Source organism: Festucalex cinctus, chromosome 19 (genome assembly GCF_051991245.1).
Source record: "Festucalex cinctus isolate MCC-2025b chromosome 19, RoL_Fcin_1.0, whole genome shotgun sequence".
NCBI lineage: Eukaryota > Metazoa > Chordata > Actinopteri > Syngnathiformes > Syngnathidae > Festucalex > Festucalex cinctus.
Genome location: NC_135429.1, coordinates 13,512,750 through 13,537,408, shown reverse-complemented (window position 1 = coordinate 13,537,408; position 24,659 = coordinate 13,512,750). Strand labels below are relative to the sequence as shown.

Here is a 24,659-nt window from a genome sequence, read left to right as displayed (position 1 = left end):
AGTGTTCATTCTATCAAATGTCACTTGGACAAGACGAAATGGCTGGTTTTCCCATTAACTTGGCTCTCATTGCACTCTCTTCATGATTAGTCTTACTATCAGCACACCAGCGACGTGCGCCAAACATCCAAAATCTACATACAGTCTCCTTCCAAAGCACTGGAACGAAAAGGTCAATTCCTTTTGTGTTTGTTGTTGTGACATTTAGGTTTCAGATTAAAAGATGAATATGTGATGCAAGTTAAGCCAATAGAGCCCACACGTCACCTCCTAAAGACGCGACTGAAGGGAGAAACCCCATAAACGAACAAACCTTAAAGAGGCTAACCTCTTAATAACACTTCAGGCACTGACCCTCCGCTCTTCCTCTTATCTGCACCGGATGTAATCCGTACTTTTTTGACTGGAGGAAGCCTACTAATTGATTTATTTCTCAATGACGGAAGCTCATTCTTAGGAACTGTTGCCAATTGTCTCAAGTTGTGGGTGCAAATCTCTGTGAAAAGGAAGAGAAGCTGCTATGATTAAATTTCACAGGAGAAATATGTGACGAAAGATGGGAACCTTCATATGACGGTGGCGCTAAAAAAAAAAAAAAAAAAAAAGTAATAATCTGTTCTAGTGTAGCTGTTGCACGTTTTCAAAGATTATCACAGTGCTCCACCGCAGCTTCCGCCGCCATCCCGCACCCCGCACTGCATTAGCGAGCCAAAGCAGACAAGGATTCTTGTGATTTACATTCAAATGACAGACGAAATTGACAAGATTAGGAGGACGCCCCTGTGGGGGAGATTTGTCTTGAGCTCCAGACAGTGTTTGCTCCAGTAAAAGTGTTCAGCCGTGAGATGCCGCCAGAGAATTGATGTAATATAGCCTTTGCAGTGAAAAGAAACACACCTAGTCAGATACCAAATAACCCGTGTTAGTTGCTGGTGTTAGGATAAGAATATACGTCCTTCAGTTTTTCTGCTGCTAGCGTATGTACCAGACAGCCATAAATGTTGAATGAGTCGGTGGAAGGCCTGGGGAGGGGAGGAGAGGAAAGAATGGAGAGGAAGTGAAGAAAAAAAAGGACAGAATAGCAATAGAGAATGTAGAGAAGATTGTATGTTTGGATGTTCACGCTGTAAAATAATAAATAAATAAAGCAGAGTTTGTTCCGTGGGGATTAAAGTGCAATAATGTTGGCCTCAGTTCTGTACGTATGAAGCTTGCGTAAAAGTCTCAAATCCTTTTTAATTGTGACCATCGTGAGGAGTAATGAGCAGGAATCTTGCTGTGGGTGGAGAGAAAACTTAATCAAAGTTACAACTGGCCTTGAATGACCATGCTTTAGTCATGATCAGACTCGCACAGTGCTCAATAGGTTGCATTAAATCAAAGCTATTTACATTAATCTCCATTTGCGAGTGGCTGGTTGATTTCAAAACAAGCTCTCTTGATTTGACTGTGGAGGACACCAATTCATCACAATTTGTTCAGGTACTCATGGCCTGCGACTGAGTGCTTGTTTTATTCATCCCGCAAGTGGAACGCAATGAGAAATCATCTGTTTGGAAAAGGAGTCTTGTTTTGTAGATGCAGATGTGCCGTCGCCTTGCCTCTCTGATGTCCTTCCATCGTTCATCCCTCTCCTTTCTCCATCATCTACAAATGTGACGACGATTATTTAGATTTGTTTGGCCAGCTTCTCAATTATAGTATGTTTACCCAAACATAAAACGAAAGCAGTAAATCCTCAAAAGAAATAGGCATAAATAGGACGAAGTTAATAGTGTTGTAGTCAAGACCACACTAACAAAGACCAAGATGTTATCCACACCAACTAAGACATTATTGAGACTAGTGAGTTTCAAGACCGAGACAAGACCAAGACTTTTGGAGGTCGAGACCGAGAACAAGACCAAGACTTTTGGAAGTTAAGACCATGACGACCAAGACGTTTGGAAGTCGAGACCGAGACAAGACCAAGACTTTTGAAGGTTGAGACCTAGACAAGGCCAAGACATTTGGAGGTTGAGACTTAGACAAGACCAAGACTTTTGGAAGTCAAGACCAAGAAAAGACCCAAACTTTTGAAAGATGATACTGAGACAAGACCAAGACTTCTGGAGGTTTAGATATACACAAGACCAAGATTGTTGGAAGTCATGACCAAGACTTTTGGCGGTCAAGGCCGTGACAAAAAACAGGACTTTTGGAAGTCGAGACTGAGACTCAACAAAGACTGTATATATCAAAGAAAAATCACAAAAAAAAACCAGAACTGACAATTATCGTTTTCCTTTTTCCAATACATTTGCAACAAAAACAAATTCTGCTATGTTGCTTTTGAATGTTACCGCTTACATGTCGCTTGGCAAATTAACTCCTTATGGTTTTGGAAAACAAACTTAATTTCTGACGAGTTTTCTGTCATTTTTTCAGATTCTTCAGGGCAGTTGTATCTCCAGTTGTCTTCATCCACTTTCTGTGTCCAGTGGGCTTGGCACTCCAGGTGACACCGGTAAGTCAGCACAGCACCTGCATTCTGCGTTAATCACCGATTACTGTAGTACTGGCTTGGACGTGACAGGTCTTGACAAAAAAAATCCAGAGTCCACCCTGTCCAAGACCAAGACAAGACAGAGTAAAAATGTCTGATTCCGAGACAAGATCCAGACCCTTAAAAAGTGGTCTCGAGACCGATCTCAAGAATCTCTCGAGAGAACCTCTCAAGAAAGATCTTGAACACTAGTTAACCATATATTTGCCTTACAACAACTTCTGGAAAATATTTTCAGAAATGTCAATTGAACCAACTTCATTCCAGTTTCTTACACCTTTTTTTGTTAAAAATTGCTCTAACCAACCCATGGAATCCCAGATTGTCATGTGATTTCACATTTAATGTTGTAAGTGTCCCATGATAAACACGGTCAATGTCGGACTCTCAGTATTTCGTTTCATAAATGAAACACAATTTTGCCGTCTGCTTTTTGATCCTTTGTTCAAACAATTTTTGATGAATACTAATTTTACCTTTTCCTTGTTCTCCTTCTTAATCTAATATGCTCTGCTCCATCCCGTCTGCCATTATTACGAACTCACATTCTCAATTTTGCCCCAAACCCGCCTTTCTCTCAGGGCTGAGGCGAGGCAGTGATAAATTCATCGACTTCCTCATCATTAATCAGACCACAGCTTGTCGCTATCTGTCCGAAATGACTCAGCCCAACCCTTGGGGGGTACCACAGACAGCAGATCCCTTCTATCCCCTTTTGGCCCTTCTTCTTTACACATGACAGTTGACACTCCCATCCTGCAAGCCCTCTGGTGGCATTGCCTCTGCGGGGCTGCTAAAAAAGGACCTTGGAGTTGCGCTACCCGGTGAGGGTGTTAAAGCAAGATCACGTTGACATAAAAATACTGTTGCAAGGAAAAGTTTGTGAACCCTTTGGAGTTATCTGGATTTATGTATAAATTTGTCACAAAATTTCATTTAAGATCAGACACAGTCTGACAAGATTAGAAGTATTGGTTAAAGCTGCTCTGACCTATATCCACAGTGCTACTGGCAAACTATTGTGTTGACAGACAAAGCCAAAGTTAAGTTATTTGGAAGGAACACACAGGTCCTGGCCATTTAGGGCCAGAGGCGGCAAATCCAGGTCTGGAAAGTAGAAACACTTGTTTACCCGTCGGGTGAGTAGAAACCGTTTTGGCGAAAGCCAAACTGTGGCAGAGTTTTTACTTTCAGGACTTGGATTTGCCACCTCTGTCCACAGCTAGGACAAACAGTTTCCCCTAAAACTGAGGTTCTCAACAGAGCGGTAGTACTATTTTATCAGTCAAATAAGGACATAATTTCCCATGTAAAGTTTCTGCAAACGTTCCACAGATTTCCAGGAAATTATCCATCTCTTTTCAACCCTTGTTATCAGGCAGTTTCCCCTCCATGTAATCAGACTAACTTAGTCCTTCCGTCTCCATTTGGTCTCACAGACAGGACACATTGGTCCGACTTTAACAAGGTGCCTGTCCTTGAGAGATTTGTCTCGTCATCAATCAGCGGCAGTCGCGGAGTCGTAGCAGGCAGAGAGATTGAGAGCTGGAGTGAAAGACACAAAGAGGAATGAGAAGAATGAGGGGAAAAAAAAGGTAAAGAAAGGGGGGGATTTAATTAAGAGTTGGGGAAAGTAGTGAATGAGGTTAAGGAATACATTTCAGAGAAGTCTATCCCTGATGTAGCAGGTCATCCACCTGTCACAACAGTGATGGAATATGAAGCAGCAACCCAACCCCCAAAAGCTCAATCACGTGCAGCTGTTTCACACACGGGCACCCACCAAGTTTTTTTTTCTTCTGATTTATATCGGCGGGATAAGTCATGATCACCAGTCGTTTGTTTTTGTGTCTGCTTACGTGGAAATCAAATGACTAAGTTTTACTGTCCTTTTATTATCACACCACCAGGCCAGTAAATTCGGTGCAGATGAAAAATTGCCAAGAAAATCTCGACCATTTTGAGTGTCCAAACAGGCACAAGTCACAACTTAACTTTAATCAAAGCTGATACTCAGTTTTAAATTCTAACCAGAGTAGACTAGCTCTCAGCAAATCAAAGACGAAACAAGTGATCAGACATTTGCCAATGACCTTAGTACATAAGTGCAATGAATTGTAGCCTGAAGAGGTTTGGCCGGCATACACGTACATTTGCTGCCAAATGTTTTTTTTTTTTTTTGTCACCCATTGTAGAAATTGAAATGTTATGGCATGTTTGCCTCAAAGAAGTGTAATTCATCTAGTACCAAAGTTGATCAAAATATATTGCACATTACCATAACGGTAACTTCTCTCAGAACTGGGCACACCCTGGACTGGTTGTCAAACAACCACATACACGTATGAATTAATGAACAATAAAATGAAGCATTTGTTTCAAGACACCCTTTCCAAATGATCATTAAAGTTCATATCGTCGTCCGACAATTGTCACGCCAATTAAAACTGACATAGGAGAGTGGCTGTTTTATGGTATAATTATCTGAAGATGATCACCAAAATTTAATAGGAAGATTCTTGGAAGAGTAACCATTCATCATAAATCCAGGTTGGCACACCTTATGGTTCGTTTTTTTTTATAGCATGTTGTTGCAGTATAGGTAGTGAGGAGAAGCGTTATTCTCCATGACTCTCCAGCCATCCATTTTTTATTTTCTGCTGGAGCCTATCCCATCTGACTTTGGGTCAGAAGTAGGAAACACCCACAGCAAAGGTGGAGCATTTGAACCCAGGAACTCTTGTGCTAACCACTACTCAACCATGCTACCATTTTGTGCCACAGCAACAGCAGTCGTTCATAAAAACAACGCATGATGCAGTGGCAGTATTGGCTGAATACGTTACCCTGCTTGTTAAATACATGACTTGCTTTAATTGGCTCACCTCTGCATTGCCACATGATGCTCCATCTGTCTCATGGTCAGCGAATCAAATCTGTAATCTCCAACGTTGATTACTCGATGTAATGTAAATGTAGTAGCAAACCGGAGCTATAGATCCACTGGTAACTGGAAAGGTGTGTTTTTGTACCTCTGCTCCTACCTGTCGAGCAGCCAGTATATCTGTTTAAGGCAAACACAGTAATGCACACATTTATTTTAACCATAGAATTAGAAAAAAATTGTACTGTAGAAAAAATTCTACAGTACATTGTAGCCGTCTACCGATCTCTGTTTAGAGTACTGTAAATAACACATTATTTGTTCAAATTAACAAACATAACTTATCTCTCAATATACTGTACATCATGCCCAAAGATGTACATTATAAAATGAATTAGAGAGTATGACCTTAAATAATTTTCAACAAAAATTAGGCTGGTTCCTGGTTTCGTTCTTCTTCTTCTTTCAAATTTAAACCGTCTGAGTAAGTTGTGTGACACCCTCTATTGGTCAAGGATAGAATTACACCCAGAATAGAAGAGATTTTGAACAATAAAAGCACCATTAACTGTATATAAAAAAAAAAAAAAATGAATAAAACAATACATCATGATGACGTTTCACTGTACATCCTAAGCATTTTGTCTTTCTAGTGAGATACAATTTCTAGAGTGGGTGGTAAAGAGATTAGTGGCTGCATGCATGCATGCAAATTTTCAAACCTTGTCGTCCCATCTTCACAACCTTTTGTTTTCTGTTCCTTCCCGAGTGTAGTCAAACCGAGTTGTTTACATCCTCTCATCCCTCTCACTGCGTGGGACCTGACCTTTCGCCAATTTGCCGATGTCCAATCACGTGACTGAGTGCAGTGGAGCTGTGGCTGTGTTGCTGTGGGATTGCGTGTCGTCCCTCCAAAAGGAGAGAGATGAGCTGAATCGTCACTGGGGCAAAGACACATTCGGTAAGAATACTAAAAAACAACAACAAAAAAAAGAAAAATCATTGATAGACTGATGTGTTTTTCCATATCTCTTGTAAACACACGCACATTTATTTGGCTTGCTACAGCCGTAACATTGAAGCTCAATGCCAACTGTCAGAAGTGTTTGTTTTTGGACTGCACGGTTGAGGGAAGCTGAGCAAGTGACAACTGCGCCTCCCTCCCGCGAGTTCATTTTTTTTAAGTGGCTGCAGTTTAATTGTTGAGCTTTGGAAATTCCATGTCCAAAAATACATTCTTTTATGTTCACCCCCAAACATTTACCTCCACAGAATTGAAGGCATTTCGGAAAGGCACAAAAACTTCTAATGCCGCTACCCTGCATTGCTGCAGGGAGAATTGCACCAAAGAGTAACTTAATTTCACAGAGAATGTTCTGCTTGGTGTCCAGAGGGAAACAAAAGTTCAGGGTTCAAAAAGTTCCCTTCCTTTCTTAGGAAGGGAACTTTACAAATGAGCTATATCGACCATACGAAAGGTATCCAAAAGCAGCCAGGCTCCAAGGGGAAAAACACTTTTCGTCTTAGACACAGTGTGTGGGTGTGCAATTTCTTTTTGTGTGTGACACAGTATTTATTTCTGACAGTGAGAAATGTGTGATGCGGTGTCTTCATGATTGTGTTGGTTTCAAAGCATTTGCAACAGGGCTTATTTCTTATTTGCATCTACTGGTTGTTTAGTGATTAAATGGAAGAGAAAGAATAAAAAATCATTAGCACTGAAATCACAATATGAAGTAGAAATCTCTCCACTTTCAAATAATTTTCTGAAAAAGTGACTCATGTACAGGAACGTGCATGGGGGTTTCGGGGCACGGGGTGGGGGCAGGGTCAGGGGTCGGGGCTTATGGGTGCCAGGGCACATTCCCAAAGTTGCCCTTTGTCCATTTTTTTGTGTGTATGTGTGTGGAAGTCATTTCGTTGCCTTTCAAAACTAAAATTCAACAACATAATTTCTATAAATTAAGAAAATGGATGGATGGATATTATTACGATATGTTTTCATCACAAGATCTTCAAAGATGACGACATGACGCGCTCATTTGAAGTCAGGATGTCGCTTGCACCCGCACCTCTTGTACGTTGGTCGCTAATTTTTATTTTAGTCTCATCACGCACCGTAAACAAAAGCAAAGGTCAATTATTATGAATACACAACAGGCAGTTATAACCTGCCCCATATATTTAGATAAATTCACGTGGCACTGCCGTGTATCCATCCATTGAATGGCACCTGCTGACAAGTATTATCATAGACAGCATTTACACAGTGTAGTAGACGGCAATCCCGTCGTGCGTACGTTGACGCCGCAGGTGTATGGATGAGGCAAAGTGAAGCTATTTGGAAAGATACTTGGTTCACATTCTCCTTGGGGATGTATCATCAGGCCACAACTCATGAGATTAATAAGGAACCATTACCTTTTTTGTATTATCACATTCTAAGTCAATCTTAAAGGGGCATGTAAAATCAACTTTTTGGCGCTTTTAGCCGTGTTAAAATGCTAATTCATCACCAAACACATGACCGAAGTGGTATTTTCCTCCATCCGCCCCTCTCTGAATTCAAGGTCATTCTGCTATCCAAGTACCAGCCCCTCCCATCCTGAGAAAACGAGCTGTTGTCACTTGATGATGTCATAAGGTGCGGACCCACCCCCGCAACGCCTCTGCGGACTAAACGAACGCCCACTTTCTCTGAGACCTCCATGGGATAGTGACAAAAGTAGCCTTTATCAGTAAATGAATTAATTAAAATCCCACAGTTCTGGCTGACGCTTGTGTAAACTACAAATAAAACTTTTGCACTATTGAACCTAACTGAATGAATAGTGTAGTGGTTAGTGTGCTCGCTCTGTAAGCAGAGAAATCCATGTATTCAAGGTAGGCTGGCAACGTAAATAGAGCATGCACACAACACAAACTAGTTTCGTTCAAAAGAGGTACGATACGCGTTCATATGACCAAATATCGGAGTTATAAAAGGCGTAACCCAGCGGTTTTATTCGGGTTTTTGCATGTTTACATGGCCTTTCAAAAAAATCAGGTTTGAAAGGATTGACTGCATGTGAACACAAGTCGTGAATCCTCCAGAAATATCTCTATTAGTAGTGTTTGTCCAAAATAAAGAGTTGATAGATGGAGAGGCATCAGTGGCAAAAATGTGTGTGTATGCCTCCCTGATACATGACACAAGTGGAACACGGCATCTACTCTGTTTTCCAAAGGTATAAAGACATGTGGATCGATGGTTTGACTCTTGTGATTGATGGACTGAAAGTGATGTATTAGTCATGTCTTCGGAAGATGCTGCAGGGTGGAAACTCTTTTGTCCCTGTCTTTTGAGCACTTCGGTGTTGTTTCTCATTTACCCTCACCTCAACTTCCCCCCCCACTCTCTGTCTCTCTGTGGCTGTTTTATTGTTGCCCTGCAGTATCCTTTTAGATCTGGCTGTGTACTCACCTTGTAGCAAGCTAAGCTACATCGCAGAAGTCTTGCCCTCATGCAGCTTTCGGTGTAATTCTACAGAACCTCTCGAAAAAGAGCCAAAGGCAGCCGTGCGGAAGAAACCGATGTCGTATATCGTGCTCTGTGTGCTTTTGCCCTTGTCTGTCTCGAAGGCCTAATCGCAGGCTGCAATATGTATCGCTGAAATGAACAATTTCCTGGTAATCACGTTGGATCGTGAAGAAGCCACAAGGAAGAAGAGGATGAGGTTGCCAACTCTTTCTGTCTCATTGAACCAGGCAAACTTTGGAGCTGTAGATCGGTTGTTTGAGTAATTTCAAACAAGAAATACTCGCCTGTTCAATCGGCAATGTTGATCCCAAATCACAGGGATGATGAAAAATGATGGCTAAATGTTGCTAACAAGCCAGATTTTAGATTCATGGCAAAAAAAAATGTCTCTTTTCATAATCTTGCTAAAAACAAGCTTCTAAATGAATTGACCCTTCCAGCTGACATCACCGCTTAGCTCCTGCTGCGCCTCCCGGAGGGCAAACATCCCATAACAAATGAATGTAGAGAGCTTGATTTTCCCTGACCGTTTTCATTAAAAAGTGGGAAATATGTCAAGTGTCACAACAAACACTACATTACTGCGAATCATTGAAACCAGTCGTTTGGAGCCGCATAGCTACAAATAAATGGAGTTTGTTAGGGGGCAAAGTGGAAGTGGAAGCCTAAGGTATGTTGTTTTTGGTTGAAACAGTATGTCGATCACTACTTTCATTTGTGTCTGTTTGTGTCGTCTTGCTGCATATCGAAGTCTTCGAGCTATCGTCGCTTGCTCGATGCTAACAAAAAGACCACACGTCGTTTACTACACATTGCTCAGCAGAAATCAAACCCGAGTTAGTGTTAATTGTAATAATCGTGTTAAATCGTTAACTTTTTGTTGAAAATTACTTGAATACTTAGGCAAAAAAAAAAAGTATGAATGATTGTTTCACTAAAGATAATAACAATCCGTCGGTCGTACACAAGTTCACCATAGCATTGGTAGCTGATTTATCATCTGTTGGACCGATTTTTTTTATGTATTTTTTTATTTTATTTATTTATTTATTTATTTTTATAAGCTCGCACTGATTGCTTTCTAATTAACTCGCATTGATGCCCTGCCCTCCACCGCTAGGGGCGCACTTCAATGTGACGCCACACTGGAAGGGTCTATAGCAATCCAAACATTTTTTTTTTCATTTCACTATTGGAGGCATTTAGAAATGTAGTTGAACATAGACAACCCCCCCCCCCACACACACACACACACACAGCTGTAGTGTGTGTTCTGATGTCATGAAAAAAAAAATCCACAATTGTTTCAGCTTGTCAATTATGGTTGTAAATCGATTTTGACAGTAAGACGGATTGCTGTTTAGTGTATTTAGTGCTGTGGTGGCCGGTGGAGGTTTCGAGACAAGATCGGTCTAGAGAACGTAGAGTGATCGAGCCAAAGGAAATCCTTGACTTATTGTTTAAAGGGGAAGATGAGACATGTTCTATTGACATGTTCAGACATAAGTATTACTGTGCAGAGTGCTCATTTTATTTTGAAATACGGTAATTGTTACAACACATCCTCAAAGAGCTAAACTTGCAAGAACATTTCAAAAAGTTGAGCTTCGTCCAAGTTTTGATCAGCAGACTTTGGCAAGAGGTTTTGGTTCGTGCACTTTGAGTGGCTCAATCTATCGCAAACATAGTGCTTGGGCACCATGCGGCGGAAACTCATTTTGGCCTCTTGCGTCCGTGCTCTTCACCACGACGGGGCAATGCAGAGTCCGCATCACTGCAGACGCCGCCTGTTGATCTCCTACAGTTTTCACTCAAGACCTCTACGATTTGAAAGCAATACCAAGCTAGCGGTAACCTATTCATATTCTTATTATTAGAATTATATAAATCAGGCATACTTGTCCTAATCAATACTGGAGCAGATCTGGACATTTTAAGGAGGATAGAATAAGCGAAGTGCGCATCTCAAATTCAAGGTGGATTATGGGTAGCGGCGCGGTGCATTGTGGGTAGGAGAAAGTACCAAATGGTTATTGAAAATGAATTGGATCCGATGGAATCGGCTCTGATAGAAACGTTTCGACCGCTGGAAAGTTGTTTTTTTTATTAACATGCTTAGCATGTGGTTTACTGACATCGGGGAAGTTGACTTGCAAGCTTTAAAGTGTACAGTTACGCAAAGATTGTCACCACTCTAATCGCCGCCATTCAAATTGATAGGGAAGATGGTAGCCTCGTTTTTTTCCCTCGCACATGCGCAAATTTAATGCGCACTTCGCTGATAAAGGATTAGCCTCACTATATGCACCACACCGTACCCTGGCCAACAGCAGAACCCAGCATGTTTTTTGTCTTTGGTCCCATTTTAAATCCATTTCTGTTGTTTTAGACTAGCCTAATCATAGCTAGTGCTACTTAAGCTAGTTCTAAGCTAGCCAATCTCTTCGGTCCGACGTCCAAGTTTGCAAACTCCCTTTCGTTTGTTCCTACTAGTCAACTTAGTCAACACACAATAACAATAAATATTCCTAATTCCAAGTTTTCAATATAAAATGACTTTGTGGGAAAAAAAAAAAAGTCCAAACTATTGTACTCCAGTCCTGTGGGTGGCAGTGATATGCATTATAATAAACCCCCCATTCCTAAGATCCTGGATCTACACCTTTATCTCATTCACTCTTGAAATTTAATTATTCATTTTTTTTAATTTTTTTTTAAATGAGGAAATTGTCAGTTTCTCTCCTAATATTTAAAGCACACAGAGTAACACAAAAAATTGTGTCCTTGGAGTGTGAGTTGGAGTAAACAATTTTCAGTAATGAAGTAAATTTACTCCTAACTAATTAATCAATCCCTTTTAAACCAAAACATTCAGTTCTGATGGGCTTCTCCAGTTTGTTGTAATTGAAAGGAAATACTGTATATGTTTTTCACAAATTTAAAATGTTGTGAGAGGACGGTCTGGCAATACTAAGCCTCTTCCCTGACGCCCTTTGTTTCATATTCATGATTTTGTGTGTACGATGCGCGCGCGCGCGTGTGTGTGTGTGTGGGGGTGTGTGTGTGTGTGTGTGTGTGTCTTGTGAGAAAAATGTTTTGTTTTGCCCTGTAACAGAATACAGACGAATGCCTTTCCAACTGAGACTGATGCGTTTTATGCAGCAGGAATTTTTCCATCGCATGTTTTTCAATTTGGGACGCAACATAATCTGGAGTGATATGACACAACTCAGTAGAGCCTGAACAGTTCAATTTTAATTTTGCTAACGCTTTAAAACTTATCAGGCTGGTTTCCTGAAGTAAAAATATTAGCCTTATTATATGAGGAGTTAAAAAAAATAAAAAAAATAAAATAAAAAATCATTGGTGTTAATGAGAAAATGCAAAATCAGTCAGCTTGACAGTGATTTAAATTCAATAAAAAAATAAATAAAACAATTTGAATTATCTTTAGGGTAGGTAGGTAGCATCTTAGTCACCCTAAAATTATTATTGGCACCACCCCATGTAAAACCTCCACTGAATTATTTTATTGTCTTCTATATTGTAACTATTTGCTCAAGTCTGACATTTTATTCACCCCGAATCTGTGTGGAGGCATGGAAATCTGTTTATGCAATTTGATCGTTGCTGTTGCTGCTCTCCTCAAGGGGAATAAAAAAAGCAGCTCAGAATGAAGAGAGGCAGGAGTAGGTGTAAGTGCAGACCTTCCTGCGCATCGCCGTCTTGACTCATATCTTAAAAAGTGACAAGCAGGTCTGCTGGCCTTGCTGCTGTAGCTCGGCTTGGACTCGTGCAATCAGGGAGATAGCGGAGAGCTTTTTCTTCTTCCTCACTGCGGAGTGCAATTGCCACTTCATGAACTGAGTCAGAGCGTGATAGTCACCTCGGCCCTTTGGACACAGTGGACATAACAAGCTGCCAAAAAAGCAGGGAGGACGCGAGGCTTGAGCTTTTGCTATTGGACCCGGAGGGGTTTCACTCAAGACGCTTGGGAGCTTTTTGCATGCGACGGCACGATCGCTTCCCTTGCACCCTTACCTGCCAGGAAAATAGCTTTTTGGTTATAATTCCACTGTTGACCACTCGATGGCAGCATACTTTTTTGTTTGACAGTAAATCTGAAGAAGAAGAATGAAAAGCGGAAGTATTTCAAGTCGGCCTAGTTTTTGATTGAAGATTATAGAAGGTCAAACCCTCTTAAATCCTTTTTTACACCTGCAAAAGCTTTGTATTGTGAGATAAGTTAGTTACTTTGGAAAAACATGATTTGTTTACATGTTAAATGTGTTTGTACTTTAAGTAGTGATAGACTGATATGGATTTTTCAGGGCCGATACCGATTATTAGTCGTCAAGGAGGCCGATAACCAATATTTCAATCCGATATTCATTTGCAGTAAAAGAGCAAATAATGGCATAAAAAAAACATAAAGAACTTTTCTTTTAATTTTAAACATACAAACAATAGATAACTTTGTTTAATTAAAAAAATTAACAGAAATTGGAGGGAACTTCCAGAGTCAGCAGCATGTGTTAAGCTAAATTCAAAACTAAGCAAATAAATAAATATAGTTTTCTACTGTAAATAAAGTTTTCCAAAATTTCAACATAATTTCTGAATTTATAATTTTTTTAAATAATTTTTTTAATAAATTAAAAAGTGTTGGGACTTCCCAGTGTCAGCAGTGACAAATGTATGCAAAATGAAATGTATCTAATTTTGGGTTTTCGTCAGGGTTCAAAAGATCTTCGCAGACAGTGAAAACTTATCTGAAAATGTCTTTGCAACAAGTACAAAGTGTCTGTGAACATCTTACAAATCCTGATGAAAACACAATTTGCTATGCGTTCTCAAGCATTCACTGCTCGGTGAGACTCCAGCTTTAATCAGCCTTCAGATTTGTAAAAAAGCCGATGCCGATATTTGTCAACGTGCCAAATATCAGCACCTATCTATCCTTCCCTCCTTCCTCTCTTTAGTTTTTCCTCTGGTCTCCTGAGATCTCCTTAATCTGTTGGAATTTAGAGGTTTCTGGGGTTGGCGTAAGACTCTGGTTTTGTAATCATGTGGATGGCAGGAGGTGTTTAGTTGGTGCTGTATTTCACTTTGATGGATTGGATGTGCTGGTGTCTGTGGATCTCACTCTGCCTCATCTATCCTTCCCTCCTTCCTCTCTTTAGTTTTTCCTCTGGTCTCTTGAGATCTCCTTAATTTGTTGAAATTTAGAGTTTTCTGGGGTTGGTGTAAGACTCTGATTTTGTAACCATGGGGATGACAAGAAGTGTTTAGTTGGTGCTGGATTTTACTTTGATTTATCTTTCTTTTCTTTGACCTTTACTCTGGTCTCCTGACCTTCTGAACTTCACGACTCTGGCGAGACTCTGAAGTATCAGGTTAAGGTGAAGTGTAATGGGATTTTTATTAGGTTTTAGGTGAATTAAAAAACAAACAAACATTAAAAAACACATGAATACATCTTTGGGACACAAAATAAAGTTAAGGACCTTTTAAAAACATGATTGCCGTTAATGTTATAAAAACATGCCCAGGCAGTATTTAAACAGGTTATTCCTATATCACAGATTCAACTTATTATAGGGGTGGTTTGGAACATAAAGTATTGGGAAGCGGCTTTATGTGGCCTACAAGAAGTACAACCGGAAGAAAATCACGACGTTGGCTTCTGGTTTCAAAAGCCATTCTGATAATTGATTTTGTTGTGTTGATTTATTTTTTTACACGCCGTTCTTAAGATGTAAGATGATTAATGAGAATGAATGTTCAGTAGGGAAAAGGAATGTGATTGTTGTTTCTCAGTACTCGACAAACGACACGACAGACGAATGCACTCGTGGATGAACTCCAAACAAACCAAAGGGAGCTTAAAGTGAGTTTTCAAAGCACGGATGAGATGTGATCACACATTTGATTTCATTTGTTCGTTCTTGCCGCACCACAGGAGCTTCTCATTGTGGAAGATTCAGTGGGGAAGCAGCTTAACAGTTAGGAGGCGAGGGCGCGCGCGCGTGTGAGAGAGGTAGGAATCAGGATGCTGTGAGGAATGAAATAAGAGTGCGGCGATACCTGCAGGGAGCCCTGGCAGGAACTAAAGGCAAAGCGTGCGGGTGACGTGTGACAGCGCACACACGCGCTGCAGCGAAGCAACACAAAACTCAGGGAGGAAATATTGGTGTAAAGTAAGATTTGGAAGGACCGCAGACAACAAAGTTAATATCAGACAAAGAGTGCCTTATGGTACGTACTCTACATAAATGTTTGTTTATTTTTTTTTTTACCACATAGGATTACAGTTGCTTGACCAAGGAAGAAATTGTGTTAAGAGATTAGGGATAGGCGATACCCGGGTCTTATTTCAATGTATCGATACTCGCGATGGTGGCCGATACTTGTGGTCGATTTACGATCAGGAACTAGAAATTTGTAGGAAAGAAAATTGTCATTAATTTTATGCAATTTTAAGGAAATATTCTACATTGGGCTATATAAGTCTTTAATTTTTCAAAAAAAAAAATTCTATATGAAAAGTACAAATAGTATCAGTACTTGGTATTCAAAAGTCACGAAACGATTCTATCGCGATATGAAGCTCATGATACGATAATTATCCCGATATTGTAGGGAGGTTGGCGATATTTAAAAAAGGTCACAATATTGTATAAAAAAAAAAAAAGAAAAAAAAAAAAGCTCATACTAAAAAAAAAAAAAAAAAAAAAAGCACAATTTTGTGCTTTTGTACCTAACATCAATGTTATGTTATTAATCTTATTATGTTATGTTATATTGCTAATACACACACACATTGAGTTCCTCCACATATTGACTTGCTTCACAGGCATATTACATTGCCCTACATATTACAATTATTGTAGATTTTAAAACATAGGAGGGCCAAAACATCCCTAATGAAATTAAATTGCACTGAAAAACTAGCCACGAGAGGGTGCTAGAACTGCACAAATGAAAATCAACCTGACTTTTTTTTTTTTTTTTTTTCAACAGCTGTGTTGCATTTAAATATTGTGAACATGACGACGACGATATTGTGGCAGTTTTAATATCACGATATTGCGCTTATCGTTACATTCCTAGTAGCTAGGGCTGTCGATTATGAAGAAAATTATAAATAAAAATAAAGGCATTCAAAATTCAAATTTGGTAGTAATTGCAATCGCGGAAGGACAATCATTTTTTATTTTTTTTGGTACAAAAGAAGAAAATGTTTATACGTAAAAAAAGGTCTTTCAAATTATTATTATTATTATTATTATTTTTTTAAGGATTTTTTTTTGGTACAAAACAAGAAAATTTCTAAACACGTAAAAAATATGAAGACAAATAAATGTCTTTGAAACACTATAATTATGTAAATGCCTTTTGAACCAAACAAGATTGATTAAATTAGTCATTTTAAAATATCAAAGGTGCAAATATGTACATTTAAACAACAAAAAAATATTATTATTAATAATCTTTTATTTTTGTTTACGATTATGCTGATTTTGTAATTGTGCAGTGTAATAATTGAAATTGTAATTGAATTTCAATAAATTTCACAGCCCTATTAGTAGCAATATCGAGTTGAGACTGGTGTAGGTCTGAAAAAAGTGATATTAATCATCACTACCAGAGACACTGTATAACAAAAGGACCATTTTAAGTTTAACACTTGAAATGAGCTTTCACATCTTTTATGTATGAACATATTATACCACATAGTAGTTTATTTACTTACATTTATTTAGTCTACTGTGTAAATGAGTATATGGGCATTATCGCATTAGATGCAGTCAGAGTTGCATCCAAAAACAATGTCCAAAAAAGCGCTATATTTATGCACAGTGATGTAATACATGCAAGAATAAATGAAGATATTCCTACTTAAGTCATTTGAAATAATTAATGAATAATAAGATTTTTTGAATGTGATCCATAGTGAAGCCATTTTTCCTCAATGGCTTTTGCTTTTCTAACCTCTTTGACCCTTTGCATCAAATGGCAGTTTGCTTAGTGACCTATAGAGGGCGCTGTGTGACTGCACACCGCCACCCTTGCCTTGCCTGATCTGACGTTATCTCAAAACCTGCGGGGCACGGTGGTCTCTATTTGTCTCCTTCCCTCGTCCACGCAAACACATTGTTCGTTGTCAGCCAATCCCGCCTGCACTCAGGAAAAAAAGGGCGAGTCGGGCAGCAGAGTGATGAGGGCAGGAAGAGAACGGCTCTCTGGCACATGATTTTGAAGATCATCGTGCCCCCTGAAATAGCTCGGCAGTTAGGAAGGTTGTCTGAAAGAATTAATAAGTAATGAAAAGAGCAGCGGCGGAGCCTTTTGGGATATGCGTGTTGTGTTAATGTTAGGTTACACTAATCTCCCATTCATATGAGTGTATTTGTCATGAGCAATGTTATTGTTAATTTTAGGCCGTATTTGACGATTCCTGTGATGTCTTTTAGCTTGTGCTGTAATATCCGGGTTTATGACTTTTGTATAGTTGATGTGTGTTTGTGTGACTGCCAGCAAGTGAGAGTGGAAGCGAGCGAGAGATGTGCCTTTGTAAATGTCATGTTTTTGATGTGAGTAATATGCAAGGCTCGCCGTGACTCACTACCTGAAAAGCGCAGGTCTCTACAGCAGCAATTTTCGATTCTTCTAAAGTCGTAAAAAGACGGTAACTAGAAGAAGTAAACGTGTACTGAATAAACGCGTACAAAAAGCCATATGATCCACAAAAATAAGCACTGGGTTTGGTTAGCAATAGCAATTAGCTTTGTCTGTGGAATTTTGATTGACTTAAAATTTTAGGACGTATTCTGAGTGATTTGACTTTTAAATCCACTGAAAACGAGCCACGAAATGAGCTGGATGCTACACTGGACTGTAAGAACAATAAAAATCTGTGTTGTTGCTACGGCAACCCTGCATCACCTCTACTATAATACAGGTGGGCCAGCCCACACACCTCATGGTGTGCTAAAATGTTTATTTCAAGACATTAAAAATACAGATTAGTTCTGTTAGGGTTTCACATGAGGATTAGCTCCTGTCACCGTCAATTCATAATTGGATGTTTATTGCGACGTGAATGAATTAAATTTGCTGTTCAGTGCAGGAGTGCATCTATTCTCGAGGGATGAAAGGCATTGAACCACCCCAAAATCCTGAACTATTTTTCATTAACATCTTGAGCAGAAAGCTGTGCTGTAGCAGTTTCTCAAAACACATATGTATAAAAACAACCTGTAATTGCTTCATGAATTAAAGGTGAGTAATATCAGCTTTAATTCATGAAGCATACAGTATACGGTTTGGACACCCGTGCTTTATGACGACTTGTCATTTTTAACCTGCTGGACTAAAAAGTCCAGAAAGGCGTGGAATGTTACACACGCTTGATGAGTGTGTGGCAAGCTGGCCTAGTGCCAATCATTGACAGCGATGTTAACAGAATAGACTTGTGATTGACAGAGGAAAGGCAGGTTTTGACAAGCCAGGGGAGGTTTTGGTAGACAGTCACAATTGATGTGGCCACCGTGTGGTTGATCAGCTATTTATTTAATTGTCTATCTAATCTATCTATACAACATTCTTCTCTTCTCAAGCCTTTGGTGTTAAAACGTGAGCTAGCTAGCTAGCTAGCTAGCATTATACCTCACTAACTAAAGCTATAGTAGCACATACCGTAAATATAAACCCTAGATGTCTCGTCCGTGCTGTGAGCCAATGGGAAGAAACATGAGCACAGGACGGCCATCTTGGCACAGGGCTGCGCAACTCTACCAAATTCTCAACCGATTTTCATTTTTGTTGGTGGATATAGCCACATTGATCAGGTTTGTAATTAAATCTGTTAAGAATTTGGTGAGTTACGAGTATTTAAATGACTTAATCATCCAACTTACCACCGACTACAACACAGCGAACCAGAGCAGTCCCGTCCTAAGGGCCAACCAGTGGTCACGTTGCCGATTACGTCATGAGACATCATGTGTTTATATGTAGTAGTATCTATTCTGGCCCCTTAGGATCACGAGTTAGCTTGTTCTCAAAATAGCACACTAGCGATGGGATATTGTGATTTCCTAGGTGTCATGACTAGGGCCATGCAGGGGTAATGTTTGGGTCTTGACTCATGACTGGGTCACGTCAGGATTATGTTTGGGTCATGACCGTGAGGTCTGTTATATATTGATGTAACAAGTGTCTGTTTTGAACTGATGTAACCAGCATCTAGTTTCAACTGGTTTTAGGCTATGTGATGCTATGTGATGTCAGGAATCTTTAAGCTCTTTCTGGGTCAACAGCCAACCAGATGTTTCCATGTCAGTACTGTTACCCACATGTCTAGCCACAACCAATGAGATGGATTCACTGACTATTTAAGCCAAACTGAGAAGTGTGTGTTTTTGTCTGATTATTAACTCTGTACATCGGTTCCTGTGTGCAACTCCACAGCCCAAAGGGGGTTTGGCGTCTCGTGATTCCCGATGCTTTCTCATTGTTCTCATCTAGACAAGTTTGTTCGATCTTGTGCAAATAAAGAGTTAAAATCTTATTTGTGTCTGCGCTTTTGGGATCCAACCTCAGAATATAATACTAGGATAGTTGTCGCAGTGAAAATTTTGAAAATCTAAACAAATAACGTGTTGCAGATTTTCCGAAGTGTGCATCAAACTGGTATCCCTTTGCATTATTTGGTACCCAAGAAGCGAGCTCTGAGTTTGAAAAAGGTTGGTGACCCCTGCTTTCAGGGCTGTCATTTGTCAACAAGGGCCTGCTCTTAGCTCTACCGAGGACACTGATTGGTGCAGTTATTTTTGGACGGGGCCACTATCATAGCGGCTTTAGGCTGCTTGGCAAGATGCCTCCGCTCACTTGCAAGGTTAATAGACCATTTTCAGACATCATTTAATGCATCCCACAGGGATACATTGTGTTCATATTTTATCTGGTCGACCACTGCGGCTGATTTGTGTGTGCGCAGAACACAGGGGACAGTTTAATTTGGAAAATGTTCAAATTGTATGTTAGCAGTATTTGAGATCTTACCATTACCGTTTTTCTTTTGCATTTACATTTCAAGTAGGCCTTATTCTACTTGTGGAATGCAATGGATGAATCTTCTCAATTTGTGCTGGAGGTTGTATCTCAAAGTGCAGACACAAATAAGGTTTTAACTATTTATTCACATCGAGAGGCGTAGAACAAACTTGACTAGACGAGAAACAAAGAGTTGCACAGAGGGACAGAAAGCAATAATCTGGCAAAACACACACAATTCTCAAACTGCTCTTACAGACAGTGAATCAATCTGATTGGTTGTAGCAAGTAAAGGATTAAAGATTGACATCACATAGCCTAAAACTAGTTGAAACTAGATGATGGTTACATGATGGTTATAACAGTACAAAAAAGACATTTGACCTCACGGTCGTGAACCCAAACTTAACAGGTCATGAACTCAAACCTAACCCTGGCATGACCCCAGACATGAGTCAAGACCCAATCATTACCCCTGCATGACCCGAGTCATGACACAATTCATACTTAAAATGACATAAAGACTTTACACAGTGACATTGCAGAAATTGTTTCAGTCAATGTCACGAACAACAATTACATAAAGAGAGATGGTTTTTTTTTTTTTTTTTTTTTTTTTTTTTTTTTTTTTCCTGTTCCCAGTGGATGAGAGGGACAAAATGAGGACAAAAGCCTAAATTGGCTATAGCTAGGAGGGCTCTTCATATATGCTCGTGGAATAACATATCACATGATGGTTCTCCCTAAAATCCCCAGCACTGTGTGCGAGTGTGTTTCCACTTTCCATTCATTTGACACCCCAACTTTTGTTTTGTTGCCTGCTTTGCATGTATTGCCAGTAAATACTCGGTTTAATTTGACTTGGGACTCGGTGTTGCACAAATTAAATCTACCCCCTGTGTGCAATCATATTTATTTTAGAAGGACAGCGAGAGCAGTCAGTTAGAATAATGTGGGTTGACTACAGAGCAGATAGCGGGCGCAAAAGGAAGAAAAAAAAAGAAGTCTCTAAACGATTGTGCTGCTTACGTCTTCGCTTGCAACAAGATCAAAATCCAAGTGGCTTGTCAGTAGTATATTTTGTGGACCTTTTTAAGTTGGGGTTGCTCAATAGGCCCTAGCACCTGGATGGCTCTAATAGATACAAGGCTGCAATTTGTCCTCTGAGTTAATCAGCCCTGAGCAGGAGCGAAGATGGAGCCTGTGAGTGTTAGGGAGGTGAAATTTATAGATTTTGGAAGTAGGAGAGAAAAGCAAGTGCGAATCCGGGTGATTTTACTACTGAAAAGGAGCGAGTAAATCAGGTTATCATACATGGCCAGTAAAAAGTCATTTTTCTTCAAATAAATGATCTCTGTGTGCTACATAAATATCGTCATACCCCACGGCAGTGTCCGTTTTATTAACTACTGGCGTGAAACACGGAAGAGGAAGAAAGATAATGTTCCCATTATTTGAATGTTTTACACCGTCGGCACTATAGAGGGGTCTTGTTTTAACCCGTCACAATTTACAAGTGTTCTTCAAACTCTCATATCTCTTTGTCGGAGCAAGAACCCATTTAAGACCGAGAATTATACTCGGTAGAGTGCAGACTTGTGCCCAAGACACCAATCGTTGTTCAAGTGTAGACTAATAGCGATAATAGTGATCAAAGGTTTACATACACGAATATGAAGATTCTCCGAGTGCTGTCAAACTATTCTCTTTTTTTTTTTGTGCTGTACAGATAATACAGAAAATCATCACAATATAAAGTGACCTGTCGTGTATTTACAATTTTGACTCTGTGTGGATTATATAAAATAAAAATATATTAATAATAATTATTAGGGATGATTAAAAAAAATCTATTCGGCACTATATCGTGATACTACAGCTCGCAATTCTCGAATTGATTCAGTAGGCAGCTGAATCGATTTTTATACATGGAAGAATGTTATATTAATGGAGCATTAAGCCTTAATATTTTATTTCAATGCTGTTCAAACATGAAACAGATGACAACCAGTTTGTTAAATACAGTGGCTCACAGTTATAAGACTGAAGTTTCAGATAAATAAATAATACCTTTTCATATAAATCTTACAGTGTAAATGCACAGGTTGACTGAATAATATTTTCTAAATTTGAGTAAAAAAAAATCGCAACAATCGATTTACGAATACATATTGGGATTAATCGGCATTGAATCGTGACCTATTAATCGTGATATGAATCGAATCGTCAGGCACGAGGCAATTCACACCCCTAATAATTATAATGTCAAACTATGCCACCTTTGAAAATAAATCATTAAAAGTATGTAGAGCTTTGACCACAACCACATATGGATTTATGTTCTCTGCCACTCCTATCATGGCATTCCACAGAGCTTTATTTTGGAGCCACTGCTGTTTTCATTAAATCTTTCGTTAAATCTCAACAAAACATAGCATTTCCTATCACTGCTATGTGGCGGTCAGATCTATGTCCCGCTGAGCAAAAAAGGACACTTTTCAAGGTATGGGTGGCACTGAATTTTTGAACTTCAATGGAAAGAAAACACAACTTATGGTTTTGGTCCCACTGAGGTCCAAGATCAAAACCCTTCATACATTTGAACCTGCATCCTTCCGACTTTTCGTTCCAACAGCATCCAATCCACAATGCTAATTTCAACGTGACTCTGGTCAATGTTTATTGCAGTCAGTACACTTTATCATACTCTGCTCTGGGCTTTTTTTCCAGACACAAACAAGTTTATCTTTTTTTTTGTTTGGAGGAGTACGGATGTTTTAAGGAATCGATGAAGCTCGGTATCCCCAAATGCATTCTGTTTGTTTGTGTGTGTGTTTGTGGAGAGAGTGCGCGAGACACACTGTGTGTGTGAAAATGTCTCCAAAAACAGACTCGTCTTCAACAACCTCGAGGGACATTATCAGCACAAGTCCTGTACTTTCTCCTATTATCTCACCACGGAGCCCTCTGGGGGGGGTGATACTTCATTGTTCACCGTGATATCATCAAAACACACAATGATGATTTCTTGTCACGGTGTCCATTGTCTCTGTAATGTTCTTGTAATGCCCCTTAACAGAGTTCTCTACCACCTTACAGTAACTGGTGACCCTGTCATCTACCATGTACTTCATTTGAGATCTTTTGGACTTCCCTTATTTGATTACTCCCAATCTTGAACTGAATGGCTAACATATCTAAGAGAACCAATAATCATTTCCCAGAATGTTCCCGGTGAACCAAATTACTTACAATTGTAATACTACTGTACAAGAACAATAACAGTGTTTACATTTATTTGGAGGAAAGTAGTTTTCAACACTGGCAAAAATAGGCATGACATTATCTTTCACTCCAGCTACAGTTTCTGAGGAATCAGATATTCCTTTTGAAATGGAATATATACAGATAGGGCCTGAGCTATTATCCCTTTTTTAGTTGAATATTCCTTGAAATCAATATTGTCTGGCAAAGAATAATAAATTAGAAATGAATCCCGGAAAGTCAGAAAAGATCGATTGAGTGCTACAAGGAGCACATACACGTCTACAGTTCTGACATATAATATCAGATACCGCTGAAATCATAGGGCAGATAAGCTTCTAAAATGACGACATTACGACTCACTGAGCTCATTGAAGGAAGACACACGGTAACGATTTGATATTTAACCTCGCCCATCTTTGGTCAGATTTCATGAAAACTGATAATGCAGTCGAACAAGCAAAACTCTGAATCATGACGGTAGAGTGTAAAAACGTTTGTACAGTCGTAGCCAAGGAGTTTGGCAGTGATTCGCATTTGGTTTCAATCACTTTGCGGCACTTATATTGTAAAAAAGTATTGCAAAACATTTTACGATTTTGTCATGACTGGGGTCACGCCAGGGTAAGTTTGAGTTCATGACCTGTTAAGTTGGGTTCATGATCGTGAGGTCCAGTGTCTGTTATGTACTAATGTAACAAGTGTCTGTTTTGAACTGATGTAACCAGCATCTAGTTTCTACTGGTTTTAGGCTATGTGATGTCAAGAGCTATGTGATGTCAAGAATCTTTAATCCCTTTACCTGGTCAACAGCAAATCAGATAATTCCATGTCAGTCCTGTTACCCACATATCTAGCCACAACCAATCAGATCGATTCCTTGTCTAGCTAGATAAGGCTTTCTTATAAGTGTGTGTCTTTGTCAGTTTATTACTTCTGTTACCACTGTCCCTCTGTGCAACTCTTTGTTTCTCGTCTAGTCAGGTTTGTTCTATGCCTCTCGATGTGAATAAATAGTTAAAATCTTATTTATGTCTGCGCTTTGGGATCCAAGCCCCAGCACATGACATTTAAGATTGGAAAATTTTTCATTTGTTTTTTATGAGCTGCTGCCTATGTGAGAGGCAACAGAATGTTGGTCATTTGGTATGCTTACTTGACCTACTGACCAATAAAAGCTTTTAATCAACTGGCACATAATTTGACACGTACCGCTTGATGCCAAATATTGTTTCAAACTCGTATGCATTGTATATGCCCGTAAAAACATTTTTTTTTCTGCACTTGTGTATACTACTGTAATTTTACATGTAAAACAGTCTACACAGAGATGGTGCAATATTTGTACTAAATACTAAACTCTTAATGAGAACTTGTCTGATGAT

At 39.4% G+C, this 24,659-nt stretch overlaps 1 protein-coding gene across 2 annotated transcripts in view; it reads left to right on the top strand.

Annotated features, from left to right (window-relative positions):
• LOC144008020 (uncharacterized) overlaps positions 1-24,659 on the top strand; it is an 89,467-nt gene that overhangs the window by 26,948 nt on the left and 37,860 nt on the right. The window contains exons 4-6 of one of the 2 annotated variants that reach the window (XM_077508053.1): positions 2,428-2,506; positions 3,985-4,140; positions 6,204-6,390. In XM_077508053.1, the coding sequence (XP_077364179.1) occupies positions 2,428-2,506; positions 3,985-4,118 (213 nt within the window). In that variant the 3' untranslated portion in view covers positions 4,119-4,140; positions 6,204-6,390. Of the gene's footprint in view, positions 1-2,427; positions 2,507-3,984; positions 4,141-6,198; positions 6,391-24,659 lie in introns of both variants that reach the window. The other variant, XM_077508054.1, reaches the window with a different exon arrangement.